We start from the raw sequence: 15279 nt of genomic DNA on the forward strand, positions 1-15279 counted from the left end.
TTCTTTGTCTCTAATATATTCTCTTTATTTTACAACATAATGTAATTTTTTTACTATTAATGAAAATGAATGTATTACAAAAAATTAAACTTAATTGCATAAGAATAGTATTTATCATAATTTTAACAAATTGGATAATATCTGACTTATAATTGGCATATCGGAATTCAAAATCGGATTACCCAAAGTCGAAAATCGAATTTAAATAGATATAAATACGAATTGATTTCGAATTCGAATTTTCGATCCGTTTACATCTCTACAATCGAAAAATCTTTCACGGTAGTGGATATTTAGGTAAATAATTATTAAATTAATTTATATATAATTTTTTTTGTACAAAGGGCTTTATTAAACGCCTCAGTGAAAATCAAACAAATGACTTCTTTACTTAGAGGTGATGGTTTCAACCACTAGAACAAGTTCGGTATAATTCTAATTTAACGGTGAATAAAAATTACACAAATCCATTATGGTATCAAAACGATGCACATTATAAAACCATTTATAATTCGTCTGTAAGCCTCTATCAATGCTGTGGGTCGAAGTTTTTCAGATTTCAAGATCACAAGCAAACATCAACATCTGAGATTGGAAGGTTGTGGAGTAATCAGGTCTCCATGGTGAAAACGGAAATTCACTGTCACCTCAATTTCCTTGTTTACACTGTTTAAACCCACTTCAAATCTCTCCCTTGTTAACTTTGCAGAATTAGGGTTCCATGACGGTTCTGGTCCAAAATTTCTCCGAACTCACAGGTTAGGAGTTCTTCTCAAAATCTCTTATAATTTAGTTAGTGTTTGTAAGTTGTGAAAACGGCTTGTGAGTACTCTTGAAAGAAACATATCTGCATATTGTGGGAGCAAGAGTCATGGAAGAGGGCGACGGAGGAGATCGAAACGAAGCGATCTCCGCTGTGGTGGATGAGGGTTTCTTAGGGGAAGAGGATGACGACTACGAAGATCTTTATAATGATGTTAACGTCGGGGAAGGGGTTCTTCACTCTCTCCGCAGGAATGAAGATGTGGGCTTCAGAATTGGGGAAGCGGATCGGAATATTGACTCGGCTTCTGAGTCTAGGGGGGTTTCCATTCCTGGGATTCAGGGTGGCACTGGAGGTGGTGGTGGTGTCGGGGTTGGAGAAAGTAAGTTTGAACACGATGTTGGTGCTTCAGGACCGGTAAGTATTACTACGGTTCCTGCTAGAGTAGAGGGCTTTCAAAATTTAGGGTTTAGAGGCAATGAGTTAGCTTCGAAGGGGTCAGCCCCCTTAGCGGCTGGTGATAGTGGAATTAGGGCTCCTTTGGTCTCATCGGGTAAAATGGTTGAAAATGAAGTGCAACATGTTAATCATCCTATGCCTTCTCAGGGAATGAATCAGCAATCTCAGATCACAAACTTTGGGAACGTTGCCAATGAGTCTTATGCAAGACAACCAAGAGGGGGAGGGGGTGGAATAGCTGGAAGTACAGTTGGTGGTGGAGGGTCTGGGAGTGCCACTGGTGGTGGGGGAACCATTCTTTTTGTGGGTGACCTGCATTGGTGGACAACGGATGCTGAGCTTGAGGCAGAGCTTATAAAATATGGGGCTGTGAAGGAGGTGAAATTTTTTGACGAAAAGGCAAGTGGGAAGTCGAAAGGGTATTGCCAGGTTGAATTCTATGATCCTGGCATGGCAACAGCTTGCAAAGAAGGGATGAATGGACATCCATTTAATGGGAGGCCGTGTGTTGTGGCCTTTGCTTCACCATTTAGTGTTAAGAGAATGGGAGAGGCCCAAGTGAACAAAAACCAACAAATAACCGGGGCATCTGCTGCTCCAGGGAGAAGAGGAGCAGGGGATGTTGGAGGTAGAGGTGGTGGGAATGCCATTACAACGGGTGGGAATTACCAAGGTGGAGATGGGAGTAGAAATTATGGCAGGGGCAGTTGGGGGAGAGGCGGTGCCCAAGGAATGGGGAATAGGGGGCAAATGGGCCCAATGAGAAACAGGGTTGGTGGGATGAATGGGAGGGGTTCAATGGGTAATGGTGGTAATGGATTTGGACAGGGGCTCGCAACAAATCCGCCACTAATGCATCCTCAGTCAATGATGAATCAGGGTTTTGATCAAGGTTATGGTGCACATATGGGGAGGATGGGTGGTTATGGAGGTTTCCCAGCTGGACCAGCTCCTTTTCCGGGGATGATGCCACCATTCCCTCCAGTTGGTGGTATGGGTTTGGCTGGAGTGGCTCCTCATGTTAATCCAACTTTTTTTGGTAGGGGCATGCCAACAAACGGAATGGGGATGATGCCGGCTGGTGTTGTTGGCGGTCATGGAATGGGAATGTGGTCGGACCCTAATGCAGCTGGATGGACTGGTGATGAGCAGGGTGGGAGGGTAGGAGAGTCTAGTTATGGGGATGATGCTGCATCAGAACATCAGTATGGAGAAGGAAGCCACGAGAGAGGGGGATGGCCCAATGCATCTAAGGAAAAAGAGAGGGTCTTTGAGCGGGATTGGTCTGGCTCTTCTGACAAAAGGTATCGAGATGATAGAGAACCAGGATCAGATAGAAATATGCCAATGGAGAAAGATACCGGTCATGATCGTGATTGGTCAGAAAAAAGGCATCGTGAGGATCGAGAAACTGGTCGAGACCGTGACCGGGACAGGGAGCGTGACCGTGATCGTGTTAGAGATGACAGAGACAGGTACTTGGATCATCCCAGATATAGGGACCGTGAATATGAACATGATGATGAGTGGGACAGAGGAAAATCTTCGAGGATCCATACCAAGTCGCGGCTGCCACAAGAGGAAGATCAACGTCCAAGGTCAAGGGATGCTGAATATGGGAAGAGACGGCGGCTAACATCAGAGTGACTGAATGCTCTGAATCTGGTCAGCTGGCTAATGAAAATCTGAATTATGTGGTTTCTTCATGCACATTCATTTTTCAGTTACATATTTTTATGGAGGTTGGTGGTCTTCTGAGAACTCTGTCATCGTACCGGTATTCTTGCTGAAGCATATTATTGCAGGAGTATGGGGTTCGTCATCATAATGTTGAAAAGTAAGTTTAGAATTTAAAATGTTTATTCTTCAAAATTCCCTCTTATGGTTGTCCTGTTCTGTAGGTTTCCCAATGGTCATGACACACTTCTTTCTTGTTAAGCCTCTTAGTTCTTTTTGTCCAATGCTGTGCTATGATGGCGTAATTTAATGATTTGTTATTTGTCATCCTGTTACTTTATCTGGTGTGGCTAAATCTTATGCACACTCTACAGTCACAGCAAGGGTTTCTGTTTGGAGGCTTTGTTGTTGCTTCTTTGCATACAAACCAGCAACTACATGCTACATTAATCCTCTTTCACTAAGTGCATTGTTTTGGAGAACTCAGGATTAGTGTTTGACACAAGGGAAACAGAATTTATGGGTACCATTAAAATCTTGAATATCAATTTAAGTCTGTTGTTACTTTGATTACTGGAAAAGCATGCTCACCAAGCTGAATTTAACTTCTCCTAGGAATTTGAATCAGAACCTTCTCTTCTTTTTTTTTTTTTTCTTTTTTCATGAAAGCATTTCACTTATATTTGCACAGAAAGAAATGCACATTCTGTTTGTCCTATGAGGTGTGGATTTGTATGATGCACTGTAGTAATCCAGTTGTTATCTTTTGATGAACTAAACAATCTCAGCAAGAACCAAAATTAAACTTTTCTTTTCGGGGATGAAAAATTAAACTATTACAGTGTTGCCTTGCTCCAGCTGTATAGCACTGGCTGTTGGGTTTATTTGGGGATGATTGGACATATCTGGCTTTTCTCAAAGGACCAAAGCTGCTTGATAAGTTGAACCCTTTTATCCAAAGGGATTGTTATGTGCAAAAGATTGATCCATTTACATTATCATGATGTTTTGGTGGAAGAAGAACAACCACGCCTGAAGTGAAGGTGCTATCAGTTGATGGGTGGAGAGCAATGGCAACCTTGTGATTTTGGGTTCCAGTTTCCCACTGCTGAAAGAATTTGTGGGGTTTGGGTCTACATCTTTTTGTTAGAATCGACTCTCTATGTCGACAGAGAATTTTAGGATACTTGGTCCATTATTGTACCATTACGGATTTTTTTTGGTTCATCGTTGTTTATGTTTAAAGTTTTCAGACCATGTTGTAAATCCTGGATGTAGTTCTTTTGTCGATCCCTTTTTACATAGCAGTTCTCCTTCATATCTCCCATGAGCTGTGTTTGTCATGGGATTATGAAGATGGCTTGAGATGTTGTATGATCTTTTGAATCATTGTTGTAGTTCTTTTTGCAATTCCTTGTGTACGTTTTCAACCTTTGTATATGGGCTTTGCCCCCTTCCCGCATCTAATGCAATTGTATTTATTTATTTTTGTTGGGTTTTTTTTTTTGGTGTGTTTTTTTGGGGGGGGGGGTGGTGTTTAAGAGTATGACTGGGCATTCTACAATCTGTCTTTTTTTCTTTCCCTATCTTTCTTCATTGACTCTCTGATCTTACATGCCATCCTGGAAGCTTCAACTTCTTTTTGTGTGATTAGTTAGTTTTTTTTCCATCCTGATTGCCATGAAGAGATGGCGGATTTCCTGGATGGATGGCAGCATGTGGGTTCTATCTGTTTGCATCTGCTTTTCTTGCCAATCCCCCCCTCCCCCGGCGAAAAAAAAAAAAAAAGAAAACCCACCTCCACCTTTGTTCATTATATAATTTTTGCTTCGTTTCTTTTAGTTTCCGATCTTTCTCTTGCCATTTTATTTACCAGCCTTGTTCTCATTTTGATGTGGGTACTGGTGGTATCCAACCTAATATATAATGGGCTTATGGAAGATATAGCTCAATTATATTGAATTTGGCTGAGATGGTTGAACTTCTTTGACATTTCTCAGATGATTGGTGAATGAAGAACATATCAGAACTAGAATATCAGAAAACAGTAAGTTTATGACAGAAAAAGCATGATACAACAGTAAGATAGAAAACAGGACAAAGAATACCAAGTTAGATGCGAAATGGGGACCAATTTAGGCTAGAGTAACAAGTTCATCTCTTCCTTATTCTCCCACTGGTGTCTAGAAGTCGGTTACTAAGTACTTCCATTTGGCACGCCTAGCTGTTGAAGAGTAGTTATAGACTCATGTTGCCCCCCCCCCCCCCCCCCCAAAAAAAAAAAATTCCCCCCCCCCGAATGTCCTTTCGCTGTTTTTTCCTCATGTTGCCTGTTTTGATTGAACTTGTTTTTCTCTTTTGTGCTGATAAGCTATGAGCTGTTCCTCTTTAGCTGATTTCTTGTGTGTGGATTTTTAGAAGAGCAGTTGGAATCCAGGAACTCGGAATGCTGTGTCATTGTCTTTGAACGTCGGCTGGTTCCCATCTATCATGGAGAAAGGCAGAAACCAGAACCTCCACAGAGGCGAAAGAGACATGAGATTTCCATGTATACCAGAACCTTTCTATCTTTGCATTTACGATAAGATGAGATGAAAATTATATTCATAACAACCATTCAATTTTTTAAAACCTTGAGGGCAACAAAAATATTTGAGCACCGCCAACCTTTGGATCCACAATGATCAGATCACAACCATTCAGTATGTCTCTACCTTATTACTTTGTAGGACGATTCACGTGATGTTTCTCTCTCCCTGTGAGTGTTGCAGAGCAGCTATCTCTCTTCTGAAATTTGTATGGCAGATAGCTCTGTTTTTGCTTGTCTGCAAGGATATCTCACTGTATTTTTGAGCTATAGATTGGTAGAAATAAATATATTCAGTCTTCTCGTTCTCTTATGTCAACTCCAAGACATCAAAAAGCTGGAGCTTTTCATCACTACTGAAGGTTTTCATATAAATGGTGAAATACATCCATTTTGGGTGACAGCATAGGATTTGATATTATTATCAATCATTTTTCCAGTATGATGCCATGGTTAGAAATATGCAACATGTCATAAAATGAATTGAATCTGTTATATTGTGAGAATTTTGTACCAATTTCAAAGATGGGACCCATGTTGACATATTTGGGTAGGCAACCTGAATGATATATTTTGGTGGGCAACCTGATCTATTCGTTTCCCTACCATATTATTGAAAGATTTGGGATTTTCAATTAGGGTTTTAAGTGAGATTTTTATAATGCCGTTTTTGACTATCAATTATGAGGTCTCTTTATGTACTTATTCTATATAGTGAAAAACTTTTTCTCTTTGCCCATGGATGTAGCAAACCGCATTAGTATGTGAATCCGTTAAATCTTTGTGTTTTACTTTTGTTTATTTTTTGATTCATTATTTTGTGATATTCATTTTAATTTCAAAAGTGCCACTATTGAGTTCTTTTTCGAGGGTTTGCTTATGCCACTTTATCTCACCTTCACTATTCTTTAGGGGGATGGTTTGTTACATGTATAATTTAAATATAAAATAGACTTTTGTCCCTAGATCTGAGGGGATCTGAACCCTGGCCTCCTGCATGGAGGGTGTTGTTCTTTTGTGAACTAAACAAACCTTGATGGTCATCTATTGAGATTTTTATAACTAGTGAGACTTGGACTAATGAGGCCTACAATTTGACATCTACACTACAAATACTCAAATAGCCAAATTACTACTTATAAACAAAGTCTTAACTCCCACAGTTGCACCATTTTCCATGGATGTATGAATATAGCCCCTTATCTTTATCTTTATCTTTTTTTTTTTTTTTTTTTTGGGGGGGGGGGGGTGGGTGGGCCCCACAGCGACATGTTTTTTGGATGAACCCGATTTCATTCCACAACTCTTTTTTTTTTTGGTTTGTGGTAAACAGATTTAGTCAGAGTTATGCATATGCCGGTTGAGATGAATTTCAATTACTAAACTTTTTTTAAACCGTATTTCACTCTTACATCTTGTTGAGGAGCTGAATATAAGAATCATGTTTCACAGAAACTTTCAAATTCCAACCATTTAGCCTTACATGGAAATAAACTATCACATATAATCGCGTAATTGTATTTGATTTGAAGTTGAATGCTGAGTTTATGAGGATTTCGCCAAGATCAACCTAAAGAGGTTATATAAGTTTTGAACTTGACTTTCCAAGAATCCCAGAATAGCAGAATACCACCAATCCTTTGGAGTCCCTACTACGTCAACCACAATCCTCACAAATCTTCACTACAAGAAAATTGGGTATTGGTTAATTATTTGCTACAGTAGTTTTGTAGCATATACTTAATATTTGCTATGACTAGGTGCAAAAGTCCTTACTTGAATTACCGTGGTAAAAGCCCTTACTTGAATTACCGTGGCAAAAGCCCTTACTTGTTGTAGTGCCAGATTGGTTGGCTCCTAAACCACGTATGATTAAAAATCAAGGTTTAGGTACCATCCAGGCAAGAGTTTGGAGAACATATTCTAACATTCTTCATGTTGTGACCACTCCATCAGAGTTTTAAGGTGTAGCAACTAATGATGCTATTGCCTGTTAATCATTACTGCAACATGCATCTTCGGACGGTTTTGAGAGGATAATTCTCCAATTGGATTTGTAAAGATGTGGTTTCCTGCCTGCCAAAAGGAATTACCATTTCTCCTCTAAATCTGAGAGCTATTTTGAAGAATATCATGTTTCTTTCACAGCAATTTGTTGTAGTTTCAACTTCGTTCCAAGAATAACAGTTCAGCTGACTCCTTTCTTTAATACAGAAGACCCTATCAACTTTGTTCCATGGATGAGTTATGGATGTTTCCAAATACCAGAATGGTCGGAAGGCACAGGTAGCAGAGTAAAATATTGTTCAGATGGATTGGTTTAACATCAAGTGTGCTTTCTTGAATTCTATGTTCTCAAGCTTCCAGCACCACCTAACTTAGTGGGGAAAGGGAAAAAAAATCAATATGCGAAGACTAATAAGAGAAAATGCAACAAGAAAAGTATTTTCTTCAATTACACCAACAAACCCAACACCTGGTTATTAACCACTCCCCACCCAAAAGAGGTAGAGATCAATAACAAAGAAAATCTTATAACAAGTAAAAAGTATTCACATCCACAAACAAGAACGAAAAAATGTTGATGTGTACTTATCTTCCATTGTAGTCATAGACACTATTCCAATGACCATACAAGGATTTGTGTTTCATTGTGAATGAAACATAAAAGCAGCTAATTTAACCCATACGTCAAATGATGCTTTAAATCAAACCCAACCATTTGTGAAAAGAAATTCACCAGGCAATCAGGAACCTTGCTCCATGTTCTGCTTTGTTCTCAATGCGATATATTGGGCTACATCTATACAGCAAGCAAGTTTATCTGCTTCTTCATCAGGGATCTCAATTGAGAATTCTTCCTCAAAAGCCATCACAAGTTCCACCCTGTCCAAGCTGTCCAAGCTCAAGTCTTTTTGGAAATCTGCTGTTTCAGTAACCTATTTAAAGTTCAAATGGGAATCAAAATCAGTGTTTTCCAGAATGTAATCTTGGTTTTTGAACTTAGTATATTAATCTGGGAAACAGGTAAAGTCAAAATCTAATTATCCCTCTAAAATAAACCTGTTACTAATCAATTTATGGATCCGAAAATATAAATCAATTTGAAAACCTAATCTATTCAGCTATAACTGGCTTCTTAGATTCTAGAACTCAGAAAAACTTACAATTGTTGACTTTCAGAAGATGATAGGGGCAATATTATTTATTTAATATATTGGCATTGGGGTGATCAAATCCTGAATTTCTAAGATTTCAAAAGCAAATATAATGGCAGGTATTATCAGTTACCTTGTTAGATTCTATCTTATCAAATTTCTTCACCAGTCCAATCACCCGGTTCATTAACTGATCAGAGCTAGTAGATGATGAAGCACATATGTGGCGTCTTAATCTGGTCAGTGCATTCCCATCTTCTGCAGATAACTTTCGTCTACAGGTGGTGCCAATCCTTACATATCCCAAAATAGCACTCCTAATGTTCTGCATTGTATTGCAATCTGCAAAAACAGTGAACACAATTAGGCAGAGCACCAAGAACTAACCAGAGGTAGAAATAAAATCTTGTCTAAAACATATAAAATAGGCAGAGCACCAAAGGTTTCTGACTGAAATTCAAGGGGAAGAGGAAGAACAGAGAGAAGACTCAAACCATAGATGGCTCTTGAGGAAACCTAACAGCTGATTTAGAATCTGTATATTAAATAATAAAACTTTGTAGCTCCATGCAGATCTTAACCAAGCTTGGATCTGCCCCAGAAGCTGCAATTGGCATGCAAATTTGCAAGAGATGGTTTTAATTGAGGTGAGTGGAGATACATTTCCCACTATCTTAACATCAAGAGAACCAAATCAAGGAACAATCCTACAGGACCTGTTTTACAGCCAAAAAGCAAACTTATCAATTGTTCTGACTCCAAAAGGATGCAATTCAGATAATAGTTAGACTAACATCTGCACTTGGATGTTCATGGATCCTTGGATTGCAAATTGCAGACCAGGACAGATACAATGATACATACAACAGAGTAGTAGAGTAACCTACAAACTGACAGTCCAAAATCCATAAGCATAGGTAGAGACTATTCTTACTAGCAGCTAGAGTTGGACAAGGGAGAAAAAAGACGTATGCAATTGCTGCAGAGACAAATTCAGTATGATCCAGTGAAAGCAGGCAATTTCATGGAAGTTTGGACTCTGTTGGAAAATATTTCATTAAAGGTTTGTTTTCAAAATTTTCTGCAGGGCATTTCCCTCCCACATGTTCTTTTTGGTTTTTGGTGTAGCTATATTATGAGAGAGCTAGTTTCGTATGGAAAGCTTAGCCCCAGACTAGAAGCGGAAGAGATAAAAGAGAGAAAATGAAAACTATCAGGTAAAGACCGCCTTAAGGGAAGTAATGGTTCTCTTGTGTGAAGGGATGGTTTAGAGTGCTTTTTAGGACTCACATGCATTTCAGCTGTGGCATGGAGTGTGTGATGGCCAAGCCCATATCCAATCCTTTTGGTTCTCAGTAGAACCAATTTCAGGCATGGTGTCAATTCTCAATTTGGATGACATATGTCACATATCCAATTAAATAAATGTACTCACAGGACTTTCAATTATTTTTTTCAGATCTCATCCATTGGAACTAAAAGACCCAACCATTTGACATCTTTCCTCTTTAAATAGAGATCGTCGCTAACCTTCTAAAGATGATATAAGAGTGACTCCTCTAACTAAAAATTTTATTTGCAGCTCTGTTATGGGTTTACTTTTGCTTATTAACCTTGTTTGGTTTACCTTCTTCCTCTATGGTTTTATGTGAATTTGGGAGTGTACCAGTGTTGCTGGAAGCCATACGGATCTTGTATCTTGGAGTTCAATTGACATTCACTTGACTTGAAGCATTAGAGAGCATCTATGGTCCTCATGAGAGTTGCTTTTAGTACAACTCAGCCGACATCATTCTCCTAGGTACATCTTCATTTGGTTTGTTCTAACTTTCCTGAGGACACATACACTTCCCTTACCGCAGATAAAATAGTCTTTGCTTTAGCAACAGACTCCCCTTCGTTCCCACCAAACTTCAAGATCAATCCTGTACCAAGAAGCCACTGGGGCAGGAAATTTGATACTTTTCTGGGGTAGATTTCTAGATGCCACAGGTTGCATGACAGAATTGTCTAGCACCATCTCGGATCAAAGGTTTGGTAAAGAAATAGCTACAAACACCAATTTCTTTAAAATGGGCTGACATGATTGAAGCCTTAAGAACAATTTACAGATTCAAAAAGAAAATTTTGGAGGTTCTATTTCAAACAGTGGACGGTCAAGTAGAGGCAAATGGTCCAACACTTCAACTCAGAAAACAGAGGAGGAGGTTGAGAATCATCTGAATCTAACAAGTTCCACAAACATGACAAATTTTCGATTTACGAACTGGGTTAATGTACAGAAACAACTGGGTTAATATTCAGGGACAACTATCTAAATACAGGAACAGGAAGTCAGGAACTGCCCATTACAATTCAAGAATAAAAACCAAAGGAGATGCCTTAAGAAAAGTATCCTTGTTAAACAATGCAAAGACATAATCTAGAAATGAAAGATAACCTGATACATAAATCAGCTTAGTGCATTCGTTAGCCACGAATTAGGGCTGTGCGACATATGAACAACTGAAAAATACAAATATGAAGAGGCACAGGAATGTAGAGCATCAGAAAAAAACCAAACAGCTTCAGATACGTTCAACTCACCTCTATGCCAGAGAAACCCTTGGAACCCTCCGTCTTGTTTGACCTCTGCGCTATGCTTGAGTTTTCGTTCTTAGAAATTTTAGCCAAGAATTTTATCCAAGATTTTTTTTTTTTTTTTTTTTTGGGGTAAGATACGAAAAAAATCATACTGTTACATACTTACATATACACCTTCAGGTTTTAGTATTTGTTAAAAAAATTTAAAAAAACTATATCAAAAAAATTAAGGGAAAGAGACCACTAGTTAAGAATTTTACCTAAATCCTAACAGAGAAATGACTACCATAGAAATTTCATTTTTTAATGGGAATATGAGTGATTTTTTTTTCCTTTATTGGTACGAGATGTAACAGATATTTTGCTCATTTTGCATACTTTGAATAAGATGTAGGGATAACACATGCACTTAAAGAGATCATTCTTCCTTAAAACTATCTAGAATGAATGGATGAGATTATCACGGGATTTTTTTTTTGCTCAAATAATTGAAAAGATTCAAATATCATGAGGGGCAAAATGGTCACTTTTACTACTGATTATTGTAACGGTTAAGGTGGGTTTTGACCATTATTGCCTAAAAGATACTATTGAGATATCAAAATGTAGCATTTTGCATGTAGTGTGTTAGGGTATGTAAAACGGTCATTATGCCCCTATGAGTGACCAAATTTGAGGGTATGATGGTGATTTTACTTGAGGAGTAAAGGCATAGCACGTAGATTTCACTCTCTCTTTTAGGATTTGTCGCGCCTGCGCGGAACACCGTGCAGGCTGAACTCTGCCAGGAGTTATAATCTAACGGTTAAAAAAGGGGTAATGGAATGTATGACCTACTTAGAAAAATGTTAGAATTTCAAGGTAGCTTCGTAACAGATCAATTTCAAACGAACCCAAAGCTAATCAGAAACGAGATATTGTGATCGTGGAAACCCTGGTCGACTGTCCTCACCTTTGCCCAATCCATCCAATGCGCTGTTTGTTCTTCCTTTCGTTTTGCGTCTGCACTTCTTTTTTTTCTTCTGGGGACCACGGGAGACCTCTGGGTTAGGGATTTTGGGTCGCACTTCTCCTTTTTCCGTTTGTTTTGGAGAGCCACGGGGGTTATCGTTCTACGGGTTTTTTATCTGTTTTGGGTCTGCACTTCTTTCGTTTTCTCTTTTCTGTACGATGCATCAGGTTAGGGTTTTTCAGAGAGCTTGTGAGCCGTAGGGTATTCGGCTGGGTTAACACCATCCCGAGATATCTTCGTTGAATGATGAAATCAAGATATTGGAAGTTAAATGAAAATTTGGGTCTTTAACTTGATGATGAAAATCAAAGAGATCCGGTTGTGATGGTGGGTATATTGTGGGTTAGGTTTAGATTTCTCGTTTTTGGAATTGTTTGGCTTTCTGGGGTTCATTAGGTGAATTGGAATTTTATGAAGGATGTGTTTGCAAATTTGAGGTTTTTTTACTTAAATTATACAATTACAAAAGTATCCTTGTTTTAGTCGTTGGATTAGAAAGACGTGTCATCTTTTTGTGCTTGCGCGGGTGTCCTGCGCGGCGCGCACAAAAATCCCTCTTTTAGAGAGAAAGAAAAATGTTCTTGAGAGAGGAGAATGTTCTTGTCTAGGGTTATAATTTTCATTAACGCATACTCTCCATCTCGCTATATATTCCCTATGAAATGACATTTTTATCTTATATTTATTGAACCAATAATAGTCCATATATTGGCCCTAATCTATTTGTAAAGGGTCATCCAGTAATGATCAACACTTGTTAATGAAGAAGTCATGGGTTCAACCCTGAGGAAGTACTGTGTTCCACTACTCAAAATACGTGAGGGAGTACTGTGTTCCCTCATAGGGGAGGTGATCTGAACTCAAAATATTCTATATGAGGCTAGGGCTTAGCTAGGACTCTACACAAAAATGACCATTATGCCCCCATTAAATTATGGAAATGCCACCATTATATAGATGTTTTCTGTAAAATCTAAATGCTATGTACGATGAAACTGTGTTTGCATTCCGTTTCAGCCCATAACGTACGGTGAAGGTAAGAAGCCATGAAAACGGAGAAGAAGAGAGAGAGAAGGAAATTGCAGAGATAGATAGAGAGAGAGAGAGAGAGAGAGAGATTATGCAGAAACTTAACCTCCATCTACCCATTTTCGATGTTGCCTTGGTTGGTGGATTCCCTTTTCATCATTTGATAAAGACGTCGAATCACCACAACTTTGTTGTTAAATTTCATTATCATTCCACACATGGAGAGAGAGAGAGAGAGAGAGAGAGCTTTTCATTCCCCACTAATCTCTCTTGTTTGTTTCCTGAGTCTTTGAGGATTCCATTAAGAGTGGTGTCCGCCTATTCTCACATCATACTAATAACACACCGACCAAATGAATCGTCAAGAGACACAGAACTTCTGCTTTTCTCGTCTCGTCCTTTTCTTGTGGATCCAACTCCTCTTTTTCTCTTGAAATATGATCAGTTCTACGTATACCCCCACTTCAACGGCCGAAGAAGATTTTTGATACTTTTTAAGTTGGCGAGGAGAAGTAGAAATGGAAATGGACAGACGATATTTCAATGCAAGACTGATACGATTATTAATAATATCTCACTTACTGATAATGACATTAACCAATTCCCCCAGCTCCACCGACCTTTCTTCTTCACATTTGTTTGATTCATTACTACTCTATGTTCAAACTTGTTCTTCAGCAAGCTCTCATGCATGGATTTCACATTAATATATGCTTCAAACAATTACCACTGTTCCGTTCCCTGCTAGCTAGTTAACCTGTATAAATATTTTCTCCAATCATATATTACAACCCATGCCTGAGTTTTATCATTTTTGGCTGGCTAGGCTTGATAGAATGTCATTGTCAACACAATGTATCCAAGGTTTTATCAGGTTGTACCTTCTAGAAAACAGTGAAGCTCGAAGGGATGATGAAGGAGGGGAAGGTATATAAGGATGGAGGTTCGAAATTAAGATTTTTTTGGTTTTACTATCTCTACATAGGAGACTATCATCGTTGTGCCATAAACACATCTAGAGCATCTATGAATTATGATTTACAAATCTTGATTCATAGTATATATGTCAAAAACTAATAAAAGTAGCAAATTGGTTGAGCCAATTAAAAGAAATCATCTAGGAATGAGTCAAATCAAATTGATTCCTTATTTGACCATCTTTTAATTTAGATATTATTATTCCAATTAAAATCATAGTGATTACGAAGACCCACAAAAAATCAATATAACTAAAAAAGCAGGAAAATTTTCTTCTTTTTCTATTCATTATTGTTTCAAAGAGAGTGTTCTTTGAGCAAGTGATTAAGGAGCGCATTAGTAAGAACAAAACAAAATGCACCACTTCAATCGTTCAAATAAATTTATCCCTTATCTATATGGGGTTCAAATCTTCTGCAGCACCTAGAGTAGTGATTGTCCACTGGTTGCTACTACCAGTGGGTGCCACGTGTTCAGTGATGAATCCTAACTACACAAGTGTAGAGCGTTTTACTGTAACATGCCAATCACGAATTATTCTCTCTTGTAGCACTCCGGTTAGGATTTCTTCTTTCCTTTATAGTTCTTTTGTTGTTTCTTTGCAGTCTGATCGATGAGGCTTCGTCTGCTATTTAGTGATCATCAATTACTACACAACTCTCTAATGCAAGTGGCCAAGTGTGATTAAAAAAAAGTTGGCTTCTTCACAGACCCTAACTTGAGACCATTTCCAACTTGATGTGTGACATTGCAGAAACTTTCCAACTCAAACATGTTTGTTGTAATGGCCTTGTCCAAAGAACTAGAGAGGAGAGAAGAAATCTTGGTGCTCTATGCTTAAGCAGATAAGATTCATTAGGAGACATGTGGTGCCCATTGGTAGCCACCAACGAACACAACCTCTAATTTGAGCATTGCAGAAGATTTGAACTTTATACCCAAAAAAAAAAAAAACCCTAAAAAACCAAATCTAATACAAAACAGGAGAAAACCCTCCCAAAAAAAATAAAAATAAAAACAGAACTGAACAAAA

The 15279-nt window shown here is 38.4% G+C and overlaps 2 protein-coding genes across 5 annotated transcripts; one reads left to right on the forward strand and one right to left on the reverse strand.

Moving 5' to 3' along the window:
• The first annotated feature begins 547 nt into the window (after positions 1–547).
• Positions 548–6083, forward strand: LOC149003965 (uncharacterized). 2 transcript variants are annotated; one of them, XM_089169501.1, is made up of 2 exons: positions 548–3059; positions 5318–6083. In XM_089169501.1, the coding sequence occupies exon 1, from the start codon at positions 872–874 to the stop codon at positions 2867–2869; it is 1998 nt and encodes a 665-aa protein (XP_089025627.1). In that variant the 5' UTR covers positions 548–871; the 3' UTR covers positions 2870–3059; positions 5318–6083. The 2 variants fall into 2 exon arrangements, with proteins under 2 accessions (XP_089025627.1, XP_089025628.1); XM_089169502.1 differs by lacking the exon at positions 5318–6083 and adding an exon at positions 3758–4384.
• A 1336-nt stretch (positions 6084–7419) lies between these two features.
• On the reverse strand, positions 7420–11340 carry MTACP3 (mitochondrial acyl carrier protein 3). 3 transcript variants are annotated; one of them, XM_089168489.1, is made up of 4 exons: positions 11231–11340; positions 11085–11149; positions 8778–8986; positions 7420–8425 (listed from the first exon to the last, which is right to left on the reverse strand). In XM_089168489.1, exons 3-4 carry the CDS (start codon positions 8973–8975, stop codon positions 8234–8236), a joined length of 390 nt encoding a protein of 129 aa, XP_089024615.1. In that variant the 5' UTR covers positions 8976–8986; positions 11085–11149; positions 11231–11340; the 3' UTR covers positions 7420–8233. The 3 variants fall into 3 exon arrangements, with proteins under 3 accessions (XP_089024615.1, XP_089024616.1, XP_089024614.1); XM_089168490.1 differs by lacking the exon at positions 11085–11149 and adding an exon at positions 9139–9360 and having other exon boundaries at positions 7421–8425; XM_089168488.1 differs by lacking the exon at positions 11085–11149 and having other exon boundaries at positions 7425–8425.
• Between the last annotated feature and the right edge of the window lie 3939 nt (positions 11341–15279).

This window comes from Hakea prostrata, chromosome 9, assembly GCF_041222555.1.
Source record: "Hakea prostrata isolate BN-2017 chromosome 9, UWA_Hpros_2, whole genome shotgun sequence".
Lineage (NCBI taxonomy): Eukaryota > Viridiplantae > Streptophyta > Magnoliopsida > Proteales > Proteaceae > Hakea > Hakea prostrata.

Coding starts and splice junctions, on each gene's coding strand:
- LOC149003965 (XM_089169501.1), top strand. CDS start 872: ATGGAAGAGGGCGACGGAGGAGATCGAAACGAAGCGATCTCCGCTGTG.
- MTACP3 (XM_089168489.1), bottom strand. CDS start 8,975: ATGCAGAACATTAGGAGTGCTATTTTGGGATATGTAAGGATTGGCACC. Junction 8,426..8,777: donor ATAAGATAGAATCTAACAAG/GTAACTGATAAT, acceptor AACTTTAAATAG/GTTACTGAAACAGCAGATTT.